At 34.8% G+C, this 25,606-nt stretch overlaps 1 protein-coding gene and 1 long non-coding RNA gene across 5 annotated transcripts in view; both read left to right on the forward strand.

The window, feature by feature from the left end:
- The window catches only part of LOC105222936 (neither inactivation nor afterpotential protein C), a 139,425-nt gene that overhangs the window by 23,614 nt on the left and 90,205 nt on the right, over window positions 1-25,606 (forward strand). For 3 of the 4 annotated variants that reach the window (XM_049449750.1, XM_049449768.1, XM_049449759.1), the window contains exons 3-8: window positions 322-625; window positions 19,793-20,073; window positions 20,134-20,412; window positions 20,467-20,855; window positions 20,918-21,164; window positions 22,714-23,015. In XM_049449750.1, coding sequence (XP_049305707.1) covers window positions 322-625; window positions 19,793-20,073; window positions 20,134-20,412; window positions 20,467-20,855; window positions 20,918-21,164; window positions 22,714-23,015 — 1,802 coding nt within the window. The remainder of the gene's footprint in view (window positions 1-321; window positions 626-19,792; window positions 20,074-20,133; window positions 20,413-20,466; window positions 20,856-20,917; window positions 21,165-22,713; window positions 23,016-25,606) is intronic. The other variant, XM_049449772.1, reaches the window with a different exon arrangement.
- On the forward strand, window positions 21,171-22,159 carry LOC125777088 (uncharacterized). Its single transcript, XR_007422096.1, has 2 exons — window positions 21,171-21,336; window positions 21,426-22,159. It is a non-coding gene; the product is annotated as an uncharacterized LOC125777088 (long non-coding RNA).

Genomic DNA, 25,606 nt, shown 5'->3' on the forward strand with positions numbered 1-25,606 from the left:
TTGTCAGGTTTTTAGGGAGTCTTTGACCAAATCGTTTTTTGGCGATGAAAATACATTAACTTTAGAGTATTTCATATAATTGTACTTATTGTCTTCACAACACACAACTAAATATTTATGTTTTGTTAGAAATTGTTTGAAAATTTTTAATGCCTATGAAACAAAGCTACAGTCTGTCACGGGTATTAGAGTAACCATAAACATTTAAAATAACATCATTCATCTTTGGAATGGGAACAGATTTTTATCTGTGTGACAGAATAATTGTATAATGTCTTTATAGCAATGAAACGAAGTGTTTATGTGTAAACATCTTTATAGTATTGCAGTGGGGGTACAGCCGTGGATATGGTCAACAAATTGATAAAATTAGAACGGCGCATGCGTGAGGAGCACATTGCCTACATTATACGCGAAATATGTCGTGGCGCTATTGAACTAAATAGAAATCACGTCATACATAGGGATATTAGAGGTGATAATATACTTCTTACTAAAGATGCACGAGTCAAGCTGTGTGATTTCGGTTTGTCACGTGAAGTTGATTCAACATTTGGAAAACGTGGAACATGCATAGGATCACCATGTTGGATGGCTCCGGAAGTTGTGACTGCAATGAGTGCAAGTAAGATTTGGCTGCATTTCCCAAATATTATATTGAATTTTCCATTTATAAGAATTATCTTGTTTGAATTAAATTTGATAAATTAGGATTTCTATATCCATTTATATTTTATTTATGCTCAGTTATATAATTGTATTGAATCGCTTGCTATGGTCTTTTATATTCATCAATGCAGAGTAAAATATATTTAATGTTATAACTTTTAAAATATTCAATAGAAAATATATATTCTAATTTTTTTATAATAACTCTCATAATGGTTGATATATGCGGTATAAAGTAAATCGGAAATTCGAAAATATTTCTATTAGGTATGTGGGTATATTACTTAAATTAGTGATCTGATTAAACCCATATAAGGATATTATTATTGAGAAAGGATTTTCTTCGAACTACTTTTCTATAATGTGTCCCTCGGACTGACCTATATTTCCGATAAAGATTCGATATTGTCTGCTTAGGATATACTTATGTGTATTAAAGTTCATAGTGGGCGTGGCCTATACCAAATTACAATTTAAACCCTTAATTTTCGATTCAGTACTCGCTGGGGGATATCCACTTGATTGGAAAGACCAGGTGGAGAAGGAGATGGCTACACTTGGAATATCCAATTGGCGCCAAACAGCGGAAAAGAAGAACGACTGGTTTAAATGCATAAGCCGTGTCTGCACCAAAAAAGAAAAATAATATGTTAATTTTCTTAGTTATGGTACTATATAGATTTTAATGACGCTTTGTGGACGTAGCAGTGGTCCGATTACGCCCATCTACCAACTCAGTCTCACTTTTTTCTAAGAAACTCGTGTACCAAGTTAATATATCTCAATTTACTCAAGTTATCGCTTGCAGAGAAGGACAGAGAGGTTTTCCGATTTCAAGTCGCCTTATTATTCTTATCGTTAGATATGTTTCTTCTTACTTTCGATGCAACAGAAAATATAAATAACATATATGCAATAAAAACCATATTGCATTCAGTTGTTGTCATTGAGGCCGTAAAGCAGTCAAAGCTCATACCACAATGCAAATTGTGTCAATCATATGGACATACCCAAAACTATTGTGGTAAGCAAGCAAGATGTGTGAAGTGTGCGGGAAAGCATAAGACCATAGAGTGCCAAAAACCTAATCACAATCAACCAAAATGTTGTAACTGTGGTGAGGCTCATCCTGCTAACTACAGAGGATGCGTAGTTGCGAAAGAACTCCAAAAGATTCGTGACCAAAGAACTGGTTCAAAGAAAAACGACCCACGTCCTAAAAGCTCGGATGTAAAAGAAACCAAAAGCCTCCCAAAAAACGCAATACGGCAATCAATGGCTGAAAATAGAGTTTCAACAACAAATGAGCTGACTTATTCGCAAGTTGTAAAAGAGAATACTTGTTCAAATGATGCTAGCATTCTTCAACAAATCTTAGAAAAGATTACAAAACAAAATGAGTTTACCATTGCACTTGAGAAGAGGCTTCAGAAGCTCGAAAAAACTGTACAAAAAAATAAATAAATATGACAAAATTCTTAAAAATTATGCTATGGAACGCAAACGGCCTTACTAAACACCAAAATGAGCTAGAAACAATACTCAATACTGAAAAAATTGACGTATGCTTAATTTCTGAGACCCATTTTAGCAAGCAAACTTACATTAAATTCAAAAACTTCGAAATGTATCATGCAATACATCCGAACAATTGTGCACGCGGAGGAGCTGCTATTATAATAAGAAGCAACATAAAACACCACGAAGAAAACAGCATATCTACAGATGAATTTCAAGCAATAACGGTCACGATAGATAGTGACAACAACTTGCCCCTTACAGCAGTTTACAGTCCCCCAAGACATCAAATAAAATGTCATAGCTATCTAGAACTCATCAAGAGCCATAAAAACCGATTTATAATGGGTGGTGATTATAATGCGAAACATACTCATTGGGGCTCGAGGCTTATAACCACAAAGGGCAGAGAGTTGTTATTAAGGAACCTCCACTTTCGCTAACAAATAAAAATACCGACTGGGAATACTTTAAGCAAATGCTATCCAATGTTGATAGTCACGTAAAAATAAGTTGTAATTCCGAGCTAGATAATGAAATCATGAATTTGACAAATGCAATTCAATATGCAGCCTGGAGTAGTACACCAACTAAAAGAAACGTCACAGCAGGTCATAAGTATACCAAAGAAATTAAAGAAATGGTAGCAGAAAAACGTCGATTACGCCGAAAGTGGCAACAAACAAGATCTCCATCTGATAAAAGTTGTCTTAACAAATTGTGTAAAAAACGTACCAATAAGATAAATGCATATAAAAATATAACTCTAAGCTATTACCTGAAAAATTTATCCAACGACCATAGGAATGATTATTCACTTTGGAAGTGTACAAAAAATTTTTCACGACCCGTAACTCAGCATTGTCCAATCAGAAAAGCAGACCAGTCATGGGCCAAGAGCGATATCGAGAAAGCAAATGTTTTTTCGGCATACCTTGAAGGTGTCTTCAAACCATATGATACATCCAATGCAGCAGAAATGGAAACTCATACTTACGAGAATTATACCGAAATTTCTCCAATAACTAATGATGAAGTATGCGCAGAAATAAAAAAACTGAAGTCTAAAAAATCACCTGGGTTTGATCTTATTACTAGTGAAATACTAAAACAGCTTCCTCACAACGTTATATGTAAAATTACTGCCATAATGAATGCAACTATAAATCTTCAACACGTATCCATTTATTGGAAAACTGCAGAGGTGATTATGTTCAATAAACCTGGTAAGCCAGCGCATGAAATTACTTCGTATCGGCCCATATCTCTCCTGCCAATACTCTCAAAACTATTAGAAAAACTGCTTGCTGTGCGTATTAACAACATAATTGAAGAGAGGAAGCTGATACCAGCGCATCAGTTTGGCTTTCGAAAAAATCACTCCACTATTGACCAAGTACATAGAATAACTCGAGTCATTGAAAATGCCTTCGAAGACAAAAAGGTTTGCTCAGCTGTTTTTCTCGATGTGTCTAAAGCCTTTGATAAAGTTTGTCATGGCGGGCTCCTAAACAAAATTAAAATGCTTTTACCAAAAAAATATTACAATATTTTAAAATCATACCTTTCGGACCGTTTTTTTCGAATTAAACTTGGAGATATATACTCTGACTTAAAGGAAATAAAGGCTGGTGTTCCTCAGGGTAGTGTGTTAGGACCCATACTTTACCTACTCTTTACGTGCGATCTACCACATGACGACAATTGTATTACAGCAACATTTGCAGATGACACTGCGGTTCTGTCTGTTGGCAAAACACAAACTGCATCAATTGCAAGATTGCAGGAACATTTAAACAAAATATTTGAATGGACAGCTAAATGGCGAATAAAACTAAACGAGACTAAATCAGTACACATTGATTTCGCATACAACAATATTAGATATGTGCCTCTGTACTTAAACGGTGTGCAAATACCATATCATAATACTGTGAAATACCTAGGCATGACCCTGGACACAAAACTTAGATGGAGTGCACATGTCAAAAAGAAAAAAGAAGAAATAGAAATAAAATTCAGAAACTTGTATTGGCTATTGGGTAGAAACTCTGCATTATCCACATATAACAAAATTCTAGTCTACAAGCAGGCGTTCAGACCAGTTTGGACTTATGGGATACAACTTTGGGGGTGCTCAAGCTCTAGCATTGTTGCACAAATCCAGCGATTTCAAAACAAAGTTTTAAGATGCGCCGTCAATGCGCCTTGGTATGTTCGCAGTCACGATCTTAAACGCGATCTCGGAATTGACTCAATTGCTGCATCAATTAAAAAATGTGCAAAGTCTCATATGGAAAGACTTTCTGACCATGTGAACACTGAAGCCAGGGCTCTTGTCACTCGAAGTGAATGGAAAGAAAGGCTTAAGCGCAAAAAACCGTATCACCTTATACAGTAACCAGATTCTCTGCAATTTATACGCAGAGCACCATTAATTATTTTGTATTATGCAATAAGCAAAACAAATTGTTCGTTAGTTTTTTTTATGTTAACTAGTTACAATAACACTGAAATAAAAAAAAAAAAAAAAAAAAATTCTTATCGTTTATATATATGTATATATATATTGTACTTCAAATTTCCTTTTATAAAATCATTGTCCATAAAAATGTAAAAAAAAATTGAAGAAACGAAGTGAAGGCCTGTGTTTTATAATTTGAAAATATTTGGCTACCTATTCACAAGGTTAAAGGTAAGATCCGAAAACAGATGGTGTCGGAATTAATGTACAAGATACCTGTATGTGAGAGTTGAAAATTTTATATAGGTCAGACAAAACAGCTACTACAAAATAGAAATTAATAACGTAATTATGACCACAAGCCGCTCATTTTTTCAAAACCCCAAAAAACGACGTTAGCAAAACATCATTTTGAAACATCATAAACTCATGTCTCATCAATTGCCATATTTCTCTCAATGAATGTGGGATCAGAATTCGCACAATCAAGCATGTCCAAGAGACTTGTTTAATGTACTAATTTTGAAAACTATTCAGCTTTATCGAGACGTGCCGAGGAAGAAGGAGTTTTATACCAAAACTATCCACGAAAATCATTCCAACGGGCTCACGAGAGATGTCGAGCTCTATTGCCATATCTCTAAAACTTGCCTGATAATTTTCAAAAAACATATCCTTCACTTTTTCAATATTTTCATCAGTTGAAGATGTCGAAAGTAGTCTTTAAGGACTTTGTACCACTCGTAGGCTAGTGTTTTAGATAAAACTGAATCCCCGTAAGCCTTTTCCAATATTCGTATCGATTTTGCTTACAAAATTTGGTTAGAAATACAAAATTATAGTCAAATTTTTTTTCGGTATTTTTATCCATTGAAAAAATCACCTCTGAGGTGCAATGCTGTAAACTGTTTGGCAGATCACTCTCATATTTGACATAGTGATTATTGACAGTCCTACCAACTTAGCTTTTAAAATACCATTTATCTTTGGAATTTAATTACAATTTCTGGATGTTTTTTGTCACAGTGTATTAACAAATAACGTCAGTCTTAATTCAACATAACTCTAATTCTAATTTAGTTTTATTTTATTTTGAATTTTTGTACATTTTCAACTCCAATATTAATACTATTTTACTGGTTGTAATCGCCTAATGAAATAATAAACAAATTATCACCTGATTTATTTGGTCTTCTAAAAAGTTAGCTTACATAAAATATTTATCTTTTTCTAGTAAATTAATGTAATATCAAATAAAAAAATCTTTAATATTGAATCAAAAAATCTCAGTCCAAAATATTAATTTTTTTTAAGTCAGTAGGGTTTTCGTTCGTTGAAAACTCTCCTTTCTGATGATACAAAACATATACACACTGTAAATTTGCTCATGAAACGTAAAAAATACCCCACTTAGACTTACATATGTAGGTTTCATCCTACTTAACATAACTTATTTTTGTTTTCAACCGGTGCTGATACGAAGTCTCATAATGATTGTAGTCGGGTCATTTCAAATCTTTTGTTTTGAATCTTATGATCGTGCTGGATATATCAAATATTTGAACCCGAAAAGCTACAAAGAATCGTGTTCAAGATTTAACGCGTTTGTTACCTTTTCCATATGCAACTAACTATAGGCGTAACACCGCCCACATTTAGGTGACCAATTAAATCAATTTATACTTAATTTGTTGTATCGGATTATTATGATATTTAACATTACGAAAACAGTTTTGCCATTCTACAGTATGCAAATTAGGGAAATCGAACAGCAACCACACTTTCTTCTCATAAAACACAACTTTAAATTTCATCTAATTCTTTCAGTTTCCAGTATGCAAAACAAGCCCAACTAATATATTGGGTGAAAAATTTGCATGTATGGTGCTTTTAAGGTATGCCATCTCCGGTCCAAAACTTTCAAAATCAATTACTATTCCAACCACCAGATTCCGAAAATATGAGCCCTAGATCGAATGGCTGACCCTACACCAAAAATATCAATCCATATGTTTAACTTGTAATATCAAACTGATTGATTTTTATGATCAAACTTTTAACTCAAATAAGAATCTTTAAGTTCTTACCGCTAGTGGGGGAAAATAAAGATCTTATTCAAGCTGAGAATTATTCATTCTAATTTTATTTTGATATTTGTAAGCCTTATATAATACTAGGGAATCCGGCCACGCGTTGCTGTGGTATACATTTTATACTATTCAATACAGTGAAAATTCTGGTTACTAACTATTTTTTACTAAAGGTGAAAACGTTTTTGTCGGTATCAGAATCCAAGAGATTGAACTTGAGGTTTAATTTTAAATATGTTCATTCAAATAAATTTCAAAAAATAACGAATTTAACACTGCTTTCTCAATGTATGATTACCAGCCTTTCTGTCCAGTTAATAGAGTTGTCCGATTAATAGATTGTACTTAATAAACATCAACAATGTGCATGGTTAATGGAGATGTCCGCTTAATAGAGAGTCAACTAAATAGAGCTTTCACTGTTTATTTATGAATTGTTCTTCTAAGTTATTTCGAACTGGACACAGTGTGCAAAATTTTACTAAAATCGGTTCAGAAGTTTAGTAGTCCATCGCGGAGAAACAACGTGACACGTGCTTTTTATTTAAAAAAAAAACGTGAAACAGTAGGTAGTAAAGCGGGTAAAAATGTGAGAAGATTGTACTCACTTTTCCATCACACGTACGTACATATACATGTGATCATATATCTCTGTTGCGCTCATTCCGCAGTGTCACATAAAAATTTATATCTGTCGTGTTCTAATATCCCCAATTGACGGCTGATGCCGGGTAGCATTTTTTGATTCGTACTTTAAAAATTTCTTAAAATTAAAATTAAAAAAATTTGAAATTAATTAAAAATAGTGATAAAATCTTAAAAGAAAGAATAATTAAATAAAAATTATAATAACATCTGAAAGAAAAGAAAAATATTATTTAATCATTTAAAATATAAAACAAACATTTGTTTTCACATATTATATTGGATTGTGCAGCATACTTAAATTATGGAAGGAACACTCCTCCAGCCTGCTGAATGGCAGTGAACGCACAACGCCAGGAGAAGGCGAACTCGATTCCCCAATCGATGATGATGGAGCAGACGTTCCATTGGCCGGCCATGAAGAAGTTCGAATAGCAATTACCCGTCTGAAGAACAACAAAGAAGCGGGGGCCGATGGATTGCCGGCCGAGCTATTCACGACGGCGAAAAACTGATAAGGAGCATGCATCAGCTTCTTTGTAAAATATGGTAGGACGAAAGCATGCCCAACGATTGGAATTTAAGGGTGCTATGCCCAATCCATAAAACGGGAGACCCCTCAACATCACCCATAAGGTTCTATCGAGCGTATTGTGTGAAAGATTAAAGCCCACCGTCAATAAACAACAACCGACCAGATATTCACCATGCGCCAAACCTTGGAAAAGACCCGTGAAAGGAAAATCGACACACACCACTTCTTCGTCGATTTCAAAGCTGCTTTCGACAGCACGAAAAGGAGCTGCCTTTATGCCACGATGTCTGAATTTGGTATCCCCGCAAAACTAATTCGCCTGTGTAAACTGAAGTTGAGCAACACCAAAAGCCCCGTCAGAATCTGGAAGGACCCTCCGATCCGTTCGATACCAAACGAGGTTTCACACAAGGCGACTCTCTATCGTGAGACTTCTTCAACCTGCTTCTGAAAAAAATAATTTGAGCTGCAAATCGAGCAGATACAATCTTTTATAAGAGTGTACAGCTGCTGGCATATGCCGATGATATTGATATCATCAGCCTCAACACCCGCGCCGTTAGTTTTGCTTTCTCCATACTGGACAAGGAAGAAAAACAAATGGGTCTTGTAGTAAACGAGGGCAAGACGAAATATCTCTTGTCATCGAACAAACAATCGTCGCGCTCACGACTTGTCTCTCACGTCACTGTTGACAGTCATAACTTTGAAGTCGTAGATAATTTCGTCTATCTTGGAACCAGCGTAAACACCACCAACAATGTCAGCCTGGAAATCCAACGCAGGATAACTCTTGCCAACAGGTGCTACTTCGGACTGAGTAGGCAATTGAGAAGCAAAGTCCTTTCTTGACGAACAAAAATCAAACTCCATAAGTCACTCATAATTCGCTTCCTGCTATATGGTGCAGAGGCTTGGACGATAACAACAACTGATGAGTCGACGTTGCGAGTTTTCGAGAAAAAAGTTCTGCGAAAGATTTATGATCCTTTGCGCGTTGGCCACCGCTAATATCGCATTCGATCGATGATCTGTTAGAGATATATGACGACATTGGCATAGTTCAGCGAGTTGAAAGACAGCGGCTAGGTCCGAATGGACGAAACACTCCAGCTCTCAAAGTATTCGACGCTGTACCCGCTGGGGGAAGGAGAGGAAGAGGAAGACCTCCACTCCGTTGGAAGGACCAGGTGGAGAAGGACCTGGCTACGCTTGGAATATCCAATTGGCGCCGCGTAGCGAAAAGAAGAAACGACTGGCGCGCTGTTGTTAACTCGGCTATAATCGCGTAAGCGGTGTCTACGCCAATTAAGAAGAAGAAGACTTAACAATTGATATTTGCTGCTTCTGATGATATTGCTGCGGCTGCCATTTACAATTCAGTTCTGATTTCCAATGCTATAAAAACAAATCACATAAAAATTATTCACTTACCTTCTTGTTGTACGAGTCTCCTTTACGATGGTACGATCACGAATGACATGCGTCTTTCAATCGTTCTTTTATTACCCTTTTTGGGATTTTCTTTTGGCACTATTGACAGTTTTGTTTTCTCTATGTATGTATGTGTGCTGCATATAAATGCATACATTTTTATGTGTTTATTTATGTATGTTCAATATATTTGAAAATAGATAGTTAATATAAGTGGACTGTATATGTGTTTATAATAAATATTAAATACATCCTTGGCACCAACGTACATGTTCATTTTTGAACATTATCCCAGGCGGCAAAAGTGACTGCTGGATAGGTGCCCACAGCTTGCGATCCTGTCATATTCGTCAACTAAGTGACATTCAAGATGACTTTGTGCCTTCCTGTGTTGTATTAATGATAGTTTGTTCATAACTATTTCTTCAAATTCGTTACTTTTGACTTTTTTTCTTTCACATCGAACGACGGTGTACCTTTGATATGACGATTCTTTTCTTACACTTTAGTATTCTCCTTTTCAGTACTTTCGTCTTTCGGTGATTTCTGTATGTGCTTTGTTGGTTGTCATCCCATCCATTTCTTCTTCTTGGCTTTTGGGTTCAGTACTGCATCTTCCGCTGTCATCTGTCCATCGTCAGCGTCTTAAATTATCATGTCTTCATTTGGCTCTTCATCAGGGGTCAAGATCCATTGTTGCATCTGTAACAATATAACCAGCCTTCCTACTTCCTCCGAAGTGAGGACTCTCTCGGGGAATAAAACGCCTCTTAAAGTCTTCTATTTCTTCATTAATGAAGGAGGTGTTCGCTTTAATCTCCTCTTTCGTTTTATTCTTTTTAATTTTTTCTAAATTGTCGTTCCACGATTATTTTGTTCTTCTGATTTCTTCGATACTTGCAGGTTACATGGTTTTCGATTGCATTCAGTTGTTAACTTGTTATCATTGGGTCGTACTCTTTCGTGGTGTCATCTCTTTCTGAAAGATCTTTTATCTCATCTTTTCCATTCCTTTCAATTTTCAAAGAAGACATTTTAATGTTCACATCATTGAATTCACATTGCTCCTCAAAAGTAATTTCCTGTACGCGCAGCTTTCCTTCGTTCGATATGTCATTGATTGGAGGTTTTTATCTATAAGGTTACATCTTCCCTTTCTTCGATATGTCATCTATACGAGGCTTTTCGAATGTTACATCTTCTATGCTTAGCTTTTGGATATGTCATCTATGGGATGTTTCTCGAATGTTATACCTTCTACGCGCAGCTTTCCAAAGGTAATATCTTCTAAAAACTGCTCATCTTCTCTGTTTTTTAAATTGCCGTTTTGTTTTTTTAATCTTTTCATAATGTCAGTGACATTAAAAGATAGATCTTCTATCTCACTAAAATAGGAATTGTTGTAATGGAGTGTCAATTCTTGGACATTTCTTTTCATGTTGCTCCATAAATTCTTAACACGATCATATCTTTCAAGAATATCAATATGATCGGCAGCATATTGAAGAAGTTGCATGATAGAGAGTCGCCTTGTCTGAAATCTCGTTTGGCATCGAACGGATCGGAGAGGGTTTCCCCAATCCTGATGAATCTTTTGGTGTTGTTCAACGTCAGTTTACACAGCCGTATTAGTTTTGCGGGGATACCAAATTCAGACATAAAGGCAGCTCCTTTTCGTGCTGTCGAAAGCAGCTTTGAAATCGACGAAGAGGCGGTGCGTGTCGATTCTCTTTTCACGAGTCGTTTTCAAGATTTGGCGCATGGTGAATATCTGGTCAGTTGTTGATTTGCCAGATCTAAAGCCACACTGATAACGTCCAATCATTTTGTTGACGATTGGCTTTAATCTTTCACGCAATACGCTCGATATAACCTTATTCACGATGTTGAGGAGGCTTATCCCACGGTAGTTGGCGCAGATTGTGGGGTGTTCCTTTTTTTTGGATTGGGCAGAGCACACTTAAATTCCAATCCTTGGGTATGCTTTCGTCCTACCATATTTTACAAAGAAGCTCATGCATGCTTCTTATCAGTTCTTCACCGCCGTGTTTGAATAGCTCTGCCGCAATCCATCACCCCCCGCCGCTTTACTGTTCTTCAGACGGGTAACTGCTATTTGAACTTTTTCATGGTAGGGCAATGGGACGTCTGCTCCATCATCATCGATTGGGGAATCGGGTTCGCCTTGTCTGGCCTGATATTTTCACCGCCATTCAGCAGGCTGGAGAAGTGTTTCCTCCATAATTTTAGTTTGCCCTTGGCATCAGTCACTAGATCACCTCTGGAGATTCTACAAGATTATGCTCCCGTCTTGAAATCTTCTGTTAGCCGCCGCAGAATTGTCGAGCAATACCCCTGTCGGCCAGGTTGTCAAACTCAAGCGTTTCGGCCTCTCTCTTTTTTTGTCTGGAAATACGTCTCGTTTCCCTCTTCAACTCTCGTTATCTATCCCGTCCCACACGTATTTTGGTCGATTGTAACGTTGCGAGGTAGGCAGTCTATTTTCTCTCCCCTTCGACACAGCGCTCGTCATCGTACCAGCTATTCTTTGGTAGCTATTTGGTTGCTTGAAATGCCACAGTTCCTTACACCGAGTTGTTGACAAGTGCTCTCAGAGACCAGGAGTGCAAGTCGAGTAGAAAATAGTTCGGCTGTTTGTTGTGATTGCAGGTTCTCGACATCGAACCTTCCTTGTGTTTGTTTTGTTGCATAGAGGCGGTTGCGTATCTTGGCTGCAACAAGATAGTAGTCTGAGTCGATGTTAGGACCTCGGAACGTACGCACTTCTAAAACAGTGATGATGTGTCTTCCGTCTATTTTAACGTCATCGATCTGGTTGATGGCTTTCCAATCCGGAGACAGCCAGGTAGCTTAGTGAATTTTGCTAAGCTGGAAAAATAGTACCACAGATAACCATGTTTCAGGCTCCGGCAAAATCGATCAACCCCAACCCATTTGGGGATGTTTCCTCGTATAGCGTTAATGTTGAAGAACCTCGCTTTTGTGCGGATTGTGACTAGATGTTCATTCACCGGAGTGAAAGATAGTACTCGGCAACTTGTCCAGTCCTTCGCATTCCTTGGACGGCGGTGATGTCAGCCTTCCCTTTACATCAACCAGTTGGGCAGCGGCACCTTCCCAAATAAGGACCAGACATTCCAGGTGGATGCCCTCATATTGTAATCCTTATTAGCAATTTTTTTACGTAACGGGTCTCAAACCCAGCGCACAACCCTGTGAAGAGGGTGTTTCGCCTTCTCAATTTAGCTCGCCCTCAAACGGGTGTTTTCTGGCTACCCAAAGAATACTTGGTCTAGGACCGGGTGTCGTGAGCTGCTTGAGCCATATGTAAAAGCATCTGGCCACTCCCAAGTGAATGGCGATCAGAAAACTTTCCTCATTTGCGTGAACTTGTACACATGACTCTATCACATTTATTCAGAGAGGAAAAAAAGTTGACAAAAAAAACCAGAATCTGCGGCCGACAAACAAAATGCGAAAATTTCTCCTTGAGAATTTGCAAAAAATAATACAGGTTTAATCTAAGTGTACATTCCTCTGTTAAGCTTAGTACGCAGCTCTCAAGAAACGTAAAAACTTCATATAAAAAAACGCTTAAGAAACGGTCCAGAAACGTTCCTGCGATAAAGTTACTTGTGCTAGTACGCAGCTCTTAAGAAAGCTAGTACTAATTTTTAATACTTTTTTTCAATAAAATGTGAATATGGCAAACCTGGTTTTGCGAAGAAACATCAAATCAACAATTGTTTCTTGCAGGAATTTCGAAGTAATCGTCAAATTCATCCTAAATTAGTTGAAATCATTATTATAAAGTATGTTCCATTTTGAAATGTTGTATAAAACCAACCAATCATCAACAACATTCCTTAAATCTCAATGAAAATATTTGTGTTACCATTCACATACATACATACATACATACGCACAAAGTTTGTTTACTTTGTTTATTCTCTCTTGCTCTTCTAATGTGGATCATTCACAATGCGTAACCAGCTGTCAAAATTACGTGAGAAATAATGTATTTTTGTTCTTGAGCAATTACTTGAGAGCTGCGTACCAACCTTTAGATACAATCGGCGAAGATTTGAAAGCGCGCTTTTCTAGAGAAGTATTGAATGGATTTCGACTGAGTTTGCTGTTTCCAGAAAAAGTACAATATGTGGTTTAAAAACTAAAGAAATCGAAACTACAGTATAATACATTGCAATAAAGTATGTTATTCGCACATCTACGATTTATAATGTGTCGATTTGAAAATTGTCCGCCATGGTAATAAACTACTATATAATAATATCAGGTTATATATATATATATATATATAAATATAACTGATCAGGAGATGATGAGTTGAAATTCGCATGTCTGTCAGTCCGTCCGTCCGTCCAGTGCGTCTGTCCGTGCAAGCTGTAACTAGGGTAAAACTTGAGATAACGTAATAAAACTTGGTGCACATTAAAGGGTTGCAAGAATTAATTCACGCTATGAATGCAACAGAGAATTTATGAATTCATCTCATAACTCGAGTTAAGCGCCGACGCTGAGTTGGAATTATGTGAATGCAGATACAGAGAAGACATTGTTAGTTGTTGTTTATCGCTAGCAGGTAGACTCAGCTCATTCATCTCATAAACAAACCCAACTCACACTCATATCATCAACCAGCAGTGAATGCAAAGCGTTAGCGTTCGCTTAGTAGTGGAATAGTGTGTGATCGTCACTTATTGTTATGTGAATTCATTGTTTGTCTCATTCTTTTAACAGAACAGTGTGCACCCATAGTGTTCAGCTAAGCAAGCAAATAGAGAAGATAAACGGAAGGGTTTTCCCCACAATATGTTTGCCTGCATTGTACTGGCCGTAGACGCTTAACCGAGACAGTTTATTAAATATTTAAATTCGTCATTTGTTTTGTGTATACGGAGATAAAAGGGGGTAAAATAGTTTTGGCAGATTTTTATTTTAATATTTCATATTTTTCATCAAAAATAATGGATGTAAGTAATTGACCGCGAAATTCAGTGCAATTGTTTGCTAATATTTGCCATGTAGTAATACAATTTACACCTGTGTCTCTGTTTTACAAAAATAGGTAACATTAGATGAATCTGCATCGTCAACCCAGTCGACGCCTGTACTAAGGCAGCAGCTTAATGAAATTAAGGATAATATAGAGAAAGGGAAATATACAGTAGTTATTGAAGCTGGGAAAAGCAAGGTTTGGGAAATTTTTGGCAAGGTTGAAAATAGTGGCAGTTTAGTAAGAGATGTTGTTGCATGCAAAAATTGTAACAGCGTTTTTAAGTTTATGAATAGCACGTCTAACCTTGTGAAACATAAATGCTATAAAAATTTAAAAAACCGTTCGGATAACCCAAAGATATTAGTGGACAACGACACAAAAAAAATGTTGCTGATACGTTCGCAGTATGGGTCACTAAAAATTGCAGACCATTCAAGATGATCGAAGATGCAGAACTGAAAAAATATACGGATCTAATACTTTCAATTGGAGCTAAGTATGGGTCGAACGTAGATACTGATCAACTATTACCTCATCCAACAACGATATCCAGAAACATAGACAGTCTATACAATATAGCCCACGATTCCTTAAAATTGGAACTAAGTGAACTTAGTACCTTTGGACTTACCTCAGATTTATGGACCGATAATTATTTAAAACAATCGTTTTTGTCTATGACTATTCACTATATAAAAAGCGGAAAAATTGGAATGAAGCTTATTGCTGGAGCTAATGCACAACTAAAAACACACTAAAAAGTTTTTCTGTAACTAGATGGAACTCAATCTATTATTTATTGCAATCTGTTCAAAGCAATTGGATCGATATTATAAACATTTTACATATAAAAAGTCAAACCATTAGAATAAGTAACATCAGCTTAAATACTTTAACAGATATAATAAATATTTTGAAAAAGTTAGAAGAAACATCAAGAGAATTAGAAGGAGATAACTACCCTACTTTAAATTTAGTTATTGTGCATGTTTACTTTTTAAAACGAATATGTGAAACAAATAGCAATGATGATTCAGAATGCATAAAATCGTTAAAAATTAAACTCAGCACATTGATAAATGATGTCGTAATTAAAAACTTAACAATTTTTCACAAAATTGCTTTGTTTTTGTTTCCACCGACTAATAAATTGTTACAGTTTACAAATGAAGAAAAAAATTATATAAAACTACATTGCAAAAACATGCTAGAAGCATTGATTATTGAGCAAGATCAAAGCAATAACGAAAGTAGTCAATTAAATTCTCTCTCAAATAATAAGGAACAACTTTTCTCAGGATTTCTTTAGCCTTCAAATCCAACAAATAATCTTGATCGAGTTCAAAATGAATTACTATTATACGAAAATGTTAACGAAGTAATGCACGACAATTTTGATGTTTTACAATGGTGGGAATTAAATAAACTTAAATTTCCGTTACTTTTTAAATTGAGTTTAAAAATCTTAGCAACACCGGCTAGTAGTGCCTCGTCTGAGAGAATATTCTCAAATGCCAAAAATTTACTTTCTGAAAAGCGTTGTGTTATTGGGTCTAACCCTGTTACTGTCGGAAAAATCATGTTTTTACATACGAATATGTGAATTAATTAATTATTTCTAGAGTTTAAACTAATAGGAAACACATGTGCAACATTGAAAACGAATTTGATAATTATCTTTTCTAAATTTCTGAAGTCATTAATTTTTTAAATAAAATTTTTAAGTTCAAAAAGACTGGTGAATGTGTTACACATTTGTTTTAAATAAATGAATTATGTATATATTTTATATTTTTGTTAGATAAATGAATTGCTTCTTTTTTGTTTAAGTTTTTAATGGCGCAATTTTTTTAAGTTATATGAGACTGAAGGGCTTTACATTTTATTTTTTAATACAAGAATTATGTGTATATTTTTTTGTTGAATAAGTGAATTTCTTTTTTATTTTATAGTTTAGAATACATAAAAAAAATACATATGTATCCATGTATGGTATTTGATGCTTTTCATTACAATTTCATTTCATGATAAATAAGTTTCTCGATATAAAGAGACTCGTACGTCGCACGTACGTATGTTTTTTGGTTTTCCCTAATGTTTTTTTTTTTTACGATTTATCGACAGTTTAATTCGACTGGAAATGAACGCGAATGTAACTAATAAAAATCTGATACTTTGGAACTAAAAGTTGTATGTATTTTGTGATTTAAAAAGAGTTTTTTTTTCAATTGTTCCAAAGGACAGGTTTTAGTTCTAAAATATTTTTATTTTTTATAATATTTTGTTAAATCTATTAATCCCTAAATAAACTTCATGAAAAATTGCAATAAAATTTAATATTGGAAACATTTTTTTATTCACATTCGTATGTAATTATCTATGCGTATTTACATACTTCTTTCTAGTCGTGCAACTACAATAACTCGAGTTAACAGTTGTTAATTCACACGAACATCAATCTCTCATCCAACATCCTTCTTGCACAGAATTAATTCACACCAACAGAATGTGCTATGAGTTGAGCGAACTCGTTGTTGTTCTCACTAATGAGACTCGGTCCTTATTTTACCCAAACATGAGAATTCATTTTTACGTTGTGTGAGTGAGTGCGAGTTGAAATTTTTGAACAGTGACTCAAAGTTTGTTTTTTTGCGTATTCATGCAGCCCTTTAGTGCACATCCTCCTTTGCGAAAAGCGGAGGATAAGTGATATACTATTTAAATTTAGATATAATCCTTTCCTGATAAAAGTAACTCTGTATATCTACAAAGGAATGAATCGAGACCAAACTTTCCTGAGTTATTAGATAAAATTGCTCTACGATGCTACTCTATCTTCTATATACTACATATTTATAGTGATTTTCGTTTTTTTAAACCTTAAGTCGAATAAGTCGGTCAGTGTATGAGTTATACAATATAAATACATATACTAAATCTTAATATATAAAAATCACGTGTCACATTGTTTGTTTTCGATGGACTCCTAAACTACTGAACCGATTTTAATGAAATTTTTAACACTGTGTGCAGTTTGGTCCAACTTGAAAGATAGGATAGTTTATAACTCTCCTTATAGTCGCATTATTTATTTATTGCAAATTATTTGTTTATTATTAGCAAAGAGCTATCCACCAGTTGGTGGCGCTAAGTGCGGTATGTTACAGTAGATGGCGCTACATTTCTTTCGAAATTTTCATGGATTTAGGCTGTCATAACAAAAGCTGCCACTTGCTAAAAACATTAAATGAAAATGCGTTGTTTGAAGTTTATATTATTTGTGGTAAAGTTATACGAATCTATGACTTCCAATATTCTAAATTTAAGAAAAAATCACATACAATCCGTGAAATAAATAAAGTTGTGTACATACATATGTATGGTCAGACAAATAAGCAATGCTGCCACTCTTTTCCAGTAAATCTTCCTCGAATTTGGGAGATTTCAGAGGAATTTAGGAAATCGCAGAGCTGATTTCTGCATGTATTTCCTGTAAAAAAATTTCATTTAGTTGCATTTAGGTATATGTAGAATTTTGTATGGCTAATGCCCGGTTTCACAGTCCATACATAAGTTGTGCCTAAATAAAATCTTAGCTAAGTACTGTTGCCAACTGAGTAGTCGTTTGCGTTACACAGTCAATGCTTAATTTCTATAAAATTTTATTATGATATATGGCAACGTTATGGGCAACATATGTTTTACAAATGTCATTCATAAAAATATGTTTGAAATATTTAAATTATAACAGACAATACATAAATTTGGGAGCAAAATTATATCAAAAATTGATGAAAACAACAAAAGAACCCCAAATTTCATCACTAGCGAGTCGGAGCACCTATGGGAACTGAAGGAAAAATATAAGCTGATATTGAGTGCAAACGAACGGACACTTGCCCTACGCTACGAAAGATGTCGCTGAAAATTCAAAGCAAATTCAAAACAAAAATCAGCTGTTATTTAAGCATGGCCTCCCATTTTCAGTGCTTAAGAATACATAGTAAAAAAGAACTGCAACCAAATACGCAGTGAAATAGATTATCACTGGCTCAGTAATCAGTCGTTGAATATGTATTACGAGTATACCACGTGCATTCCAAAAGACTGATGAACCTTTCCAGCGCACTTTTTCGTCTTTCTACGCCTGAGAACCGGTTCCTCATGTGCAGTCCACTAGAATGACTGTCAATTGGACTGCAGTAGGAGTCCATCATATCAATGGAGCTATGTATCTATAGTCACACACCGACGCAAAAATTCGGTTTTATTCCGATTAAAGAGCACTCAAACACTTCTCAGAATCAGTTATGCGCTGTTTTTGTTAGATTATGAACTTGCGAGGCACCTACTTTGCACAGAGCTTTCGCCTCTTTAGGGCATCGTCTAGGTTAGCAAATATCTTTTCAACGATGGATTTCCCTGAGCCCAAATTCAACAGTATTTTCCCCAAAAAGCCAAATGCTTTATTAACACACGAAATGCTTTAAGATCCATTTTTTTGTAAACTAACAAAAGTTGCTTCACAAAAATGTTATAACTCATGGAAAAGAGCTATCCACCAATAGTTATAATCCAACTAATAGAAATCATATAGATCAGCCACAGTGAAGCGTGGACGGGTCCTCTAGTAAGTAGTATATAAAATTGCTTAGATTCCCATCCTCTGGTTGAACATTTACATCTTAAGGTATTTTCCTGGCTTTGATTGTTTTAAGAATATGAAATGTTCGGTTCCACCCAAACTTAGGCCTTCCTTACTTATTTTTTGCTTTTTGCTTTATCTTCTAATATCCTCAAAAAATGAGCTGTCGAGACCATAAAATTGTAGTATGTAATATATATGAACCAGACCATATCAGGGTTGCAAATAATGCATTAAAAACTAATTTAATTAATATTTATTAAAATTAAAAATAAAAAAAGCTTGTATCCCACATACCGGTTTAGAAAAAAGTTTTTAATTTTATGAGCCGGATTAAAAAATTAAAAATTAATGTAATCACATAAAGCGGATTAAAAATTTATTATTGATGTTTAGTCTCAACTACCGGATGGAAAAATAGAAAAGTAGAATTTTAATCCCAAGTGTACATATATTTAAGATTTAAGATTGTACTTCAATTATATTAAAAAAATAAAATTTAAAATTTGAATCCAAGATGAGAATGTATTAAATTATTTTAAAAAATCCCGACGTAGGGATTACAAAATTAAGATTTTAATTTTAATTTTAATGCATAACTTATAAATTAAAAAATTCGCAATCCTGGACTGTGTCACTCGGAATAATGTGTAGATTTGCAGTAAATAATTCATATTTATTTAATTTTAACATATCAATTTACTAATATATTTTATATTTTACTAATATATTTTAATTTTAAAATCTTCAGAGGACGCTGAGATTTCCTCCCGAGCAGATGTCTGGGCGCTAGGAATAACTACAATTGAATTAGCCGATGGCCAACCACCTTTTGCCGACATGCACCCCACCAGAGTTATGTTTCAAATAGTTCGTAACCCTCCTCCGACTTTATTACGGCCAACTAATTGGTCACAACAAATCAATGATTTTGTATCGGAGTGTTTGGAGAAAAATGTTGAGAATAGGCCTATGATGGTTGAAATGATTGAGCATCCATTTCTAAACGAATTGTTCGACAATGAAGAAGAAGTAAGCCCCATTATATTATTATACTAACATTTTACATTCATTCAACGCTTGGCCATCTAGATGCAGGCAGATCTTCGCGAACTATTAGTTTTTTGTAGAGATGCTCCACCTATATACAAAGAACTTGAAATATTTGTTGACAGGGGTTATATAAAACGATTCGATGGAAAACCGGAACGTATGTACCCAGAAGATTTGGCTGCGATTGAAAATCCCTCAGACGAAATGATTTTAGAATCACTTCGTAGCCGTATGGAGCTCGGTGGGTCTTACAGTTTTATCGGAGACGTTTTATTATCATTAAATTCAAACGATTTGCAAACCGACTTTGACGAAGAGGTAAGAACTTTCACATGACGCTAGTATATAACAAAACTATTAAACCATTTTCAGTTCCACAGTAAATATAAGTTTAAGTCGCGTTCGCAAAACTCTCCCCACATTTTCGCCGTTGCTGATATTGCTTATCAAGATATGCTACACCACAAAGAACCACAGCACGTTGTATTTTCAGGGGAGAGCTTTTCTGGTAAATCAACCAACGTACGTCTGCTCATAAATCATTTATGTTACCTCGGAGCTGGTAATCGGGGAGCTACCTTAAGAGTTGAAAATTCAATCGAAGCAATTCAAATGTTGGTCAACGCAGGTACACCTATTAACAATGAGTCCACACGTTGTGTGTTGCAGTACTTCCTGACCTTTGGTCAGACAGGAAAACTCAGTGGTGCTGTGTTTAATATGTATATGTTAGAGAAACTTCGAGTTTCCACTACGGACATGTAAGATTATTTTTCAAACAAATGTTCAGCTATTATAAATCAATTTTTATTATTCTTTGTAGGAACCAGCACAACTTTCATATCTTTTACTATTTCTACGATTTTATGAATAGTGAGAGTCTACTAAAAGAGTATCATTTAAAAAGTGAGCGTGGATATCGATATCTGCGTATTCCAGCCGAAATGCAACCCACTAAATTGAAATATCATCGCGATGATCCCATTAACAATGTTGAACATTACAAACGCTTCGAGTGCATTTTGCAAGATCTTGACTTTAATCACAAACAACTAGAAACATTACGCAAGGTAAAGTCATGCGAATGTAAACACATACCATATTAACAAACTTTTAAGCTTTTATTGATCCAAAATTAATACCAATTTTTCATATGATCTTTAAAAATGCAAAATAATGTAACATAATTCTTCGTAAGTTAACAGGAAGGAAAATAACGATATAATATTTAATATACTCATGGTAAGAGAATTTTTGGAATTTTCGGCATACTGATTTATATCTGATAGCAAATTTCGAAGGTTTTGACGATACGTTATTTTGCATTTTAGGTAAAGAAATGCTACATTAATTAAATTGAAAGGCAATTTTATTAAATGGGCAAAAGAGCAAGTGCTTCAAATTAGTAAAAAACAAGTAAGGAAGGGCTAACTTCGGGTGTCACCGAACATTTTATACTCTCGCATGATAAAGTGATAATCGAGATTTCATTATCCGTCATTTACACTTTTTTTTATTTTGCTGTAAAATTAATTAGAATTAAATTCTGAGAGATTTACCGATATTTTCGGTTAGGTTAGGTTAGGCACTGAGTTCTTCGTGTTCGATATCAGGGACCTTGAAAAGTTATAGTCCGATCACGACAATTTTTCCACAAGGGATACCTCAGCTCAAATACCGTATTTGTGTAGAGAAGGCATCAGATGGAATTCAAAATAGCGTTATATTGGAAGAAGGCGTGGTTGTGAACCGATTTCGCCCATATTTCGTACATGTCATCAGGATGTTAAGAAAATATTATATACCGAAATTCATTGAAATCGGTAGAGTAGTTCCTGAGATATGGTTTTTGGTCCATAAGTGGGCGACACAACGCCCATTTTCAATTTTTAAAAAAAGGCTGGGTGCAGCTTCCTTCTGCCATTTGTGCCGTAAAATTTAGTGTTTCTGACGTTTTTTGTTAGTCGGTTAACGCATTTTTAGTGATTTTCAACATAACCTTTGTATGGGAGATGCGCGTGGTTATTATCCGATTTCTTCCATTTTTGAACTGTATATGGAAATACCTGAAGGAAACGACTCTATAGAGTTTGGATGACATGGCTATAGTAGTTTCCGAGATATGTACAAAAAACTTAGTAGGGGGTGGGGCCATGCCCACTTTTTCAAAAAAATTACGTCCAAATATGCCCTTTCCTAACGCGATCCTTTGTGCCAAATTTCACTTTAATATTTTTTTTATGGCTTAGTTATGACACTTTATAGGTTTTCGCTTTTCGCCATTTTGTGGGCGTTGCAGTAGGCCGATTTTGCCCATCTTCGAACTTAACCTTCTTATGGAGCCAAGAAATACGTGTACCAAGTTTCATCATGATATCTCAATTTTTACTCAAGTTACAGCTTGCACGGACGGACAGACAGACATCCGGATTTCAACTCTACTCGTCACTCTGATCACTTTGGTATATATAACCCTATATCTGACTCTTTTAGTTTTAGGACTTACAAACAACCGTTATGTGAACAAAACTATAATACTCTCTTTAGCAACTTTGTTGCGAGAGTATAAAAATTATAAATCATTTTCTATACTATAAGAATATAAGTATATCTCAACAGGTTCTTGCTGCTATTTTAAATATTGGCAACATTCGATTTCGATCTTCTGGTAAATATGCAGAAGTGGAAAATACAGAAATGGTTACTCGCATAGCGGAATTATTGCGAGTAGACGAGAAAAAATACATGTGGTCATTAACAAATTTTATTATGGTTAAAGGCGGCATAGCAGAGAGACGTCAGTACAGTACTGAAGAAGCGCGTGATGCCAGGGATGCTGTGGCATCGACAATATATTGTCGACTCGTCGATTGGATAATTAATAAGATAAATATGAATTTATCATTTCCTCGTGCTGTCTTGTAAGTATAACAATGACTAATACATATCGTCACCTGAAATGCAAAATAACGTAACAACATTTTCGGAAATTTACAGTGGCATGAATGAAACACGAAATAAAATGGAACATGAGTGAAACGGAATTTTAATATTGGTTGAAACAGGTTTATATCTGACCGCAGAACCTGATAATGTTGAACTTATGTAATATTATGTATGTAATTTGAAGTAGTGAAGCGCAATCAATAAGACACTCAATTTCGAATTTTTTGATGATACGTTATTTTGCATTTCAGTTGACGATATATACTATTTTACAACAATGACGATACCTAATTATACATAAATGATAATTAAAATAGTAGTCTTGTAACTTGGGTTCAAAAAATTGAAACTTTTTTTTGCTTAATTTGAAAGTACAATGTCTTGAGAATATACTCTGAAAATTTCAGACAGAAATTCGAAATACTTGTATTTCGGGAGTTGTAAGGAGTTTCCTAGAGCGCCTCGAAGTCCTCTCTCTCGGAGTTGTTGAACTTTAAACGTGTTTTTCTCAAAACATTGCTTTTCTGGTTAGGACCCGCGACCACTCCTCCTTACAACTCCTGAAATTCAAGTATTTCGAATTTCTGCCTGAAATTTTCTACTGAACCGATTGCTTTCAAATTTTAACAGGCTGTTCTACACATTTATAGTTCTCGTCGGAACTAACGAGAATTCTTTTCACCCTTTTAAGGGGGAGCCTGCTTTAGAAGCTTAAAAAAATTGATTTTTTTTTGCTTTAGTCTCTTTAAAAAATATCTAAGAATATGCCTCCAAAGTTATAAAGGGAAATTCGAAATATTTTCGAAGCTAGAAGGAAAATAGTGACCGAGCGTTTTCATTTTTACGATTTTTCTTAATTGGAGGGCAGGATAGAAAAAAAAAACTAAACGTCCTATCGAAACGAAACAAAATGTGTTGTATTTGGAATTAAATTCTCTTCTAGGTGAACCTAGAAAACCTTAAGAAATTTAACATTAATCCGGTTTTTAAACGATTTAAAATAAATTTTTTTAAATAAATTTTGTTTTAATCTGCGAAAAATTGTTGAATTTTTCACTATGCGTTGAAATTTCTTGTTTCACCTAAGAATTACACTATTGAAAATTATAAATTTCTTTTGTTTTTTGTTTCCGATGAAAATTGCGATCTGCATCTTGCCCGCCACACCGAAATTGCATACTCGAGGCGCCTCCGTAAATTTCTTCAAACATGAAGAAAAATTGAGAAAACTCTTCAAATATATAAAAATAAACCCTAGAAGTTTCATTTCAATCAGACATTTCTTTGCTTTCCAAAAAAATCCTTGAAAATATAGATTTTTTGAAGCAGGCTCCCCCCTCAACTAACTTTTTATTTTAAAACCCTTTCTTTGCTAAAATAAATGTACTTTTTTTCAAAATCCGCCATTTTATTATCTTGAAATTTAATTTGAAATTTAACTTTTATTATCTTGAAATTTAACTTTTGAGGTCCAACTTCGAGTGACAATAATAATAGTAATAAAGTATTAAATTTTTTTAAATACATTTTTTTTATATTTTCAATATGTAAATAAAAACACTCTAAATATTTAAGATAATTCATTTTTATTTTCCTATAAAAACCCACCTTCCAAAGAAGTCATGAAAATAGGCATAAGTTCCCAGACTAAGTACTATTTAAGGTAGTACAGTAATAGTTACAAATTGGTCAAACAAATTTTTTCCATAATCAAAGTTTTACATGGAATTCCAAGCCAAAAATTTGTTACTTTAAGGGCTATACCAGTGATCCACTTCAAATTAAAACTAAGTATTGTTAAATTGGTCGAAAATTGTCAATTTGGCATTAAAAAAAGGACCATTTTACATAGTTTTAAGTAGTTTTACTCTTTTTCTTTTCTTTTTTTTAAAAGCTAGTTTTTAGTTACAAGTTCACAAATTTTGTAGTGAACTGTACAGAGTGTAGCACTCTTACATAGAGACGTGACGGCAGAGCATAGTTCAAAATTTTCAATAAAAAAACCTTATTAAAACTATTTCCAAATTGAAAAAAAGAAATATTTATTTATAAAATACCCAATCCAATTCTTCCATAACTTCAAAATTTTCCATATTTAATCAAAATAAAACCACAAAAGAATATTTCGTACGAAAGAGAACTTTGAAAATAAATTATGGTGGAATGACCCATATACGAGGTGTGTTCAAAAAGTATCGCGAATCGTAACTGACAGTTTTCTTCGATTGCAGGGACGTGGTACATCATGAGTTCTTGCCACAGGGAAGAATGGTCAATAAGGAATATTACCTGCAAGTTATGCTCAATTTGCGCGAAGCAATCCGCCAGAAACGCCCAGATTTGTGGAAGAACAAAAATTGGCATTTGCACCACGATAACGCCCCTGCTCACACACATCGTTGCTTGTGCGCGACTTTTTGGCCAAAAACAACACACTAATGATGCCGCAGCCACCGTATTCTCCAGATCTGGCCCCCTGTGACTTTTTCTTGTTCCCTAAACTGAAGAAGCCCATGAAAGGACGACGTTACGCTTCTCTTGGCGAGATAAAGACGGCATCGAAGGA

This window comes from Bactrocera dorsalis, chromosome 1 (assembly GCF_023373825.1).
Source record: "Bactrocera dorsalis isolate Fly_Bdor chromosome 1, ASM2337382v1, whole genome shotgun sequence".
NCBI lineage: Eukaryota > Metazoa > Arthropoda > Insecta > Diptera > Tephritidae > Bactrocera > Bactrocera dorsalis.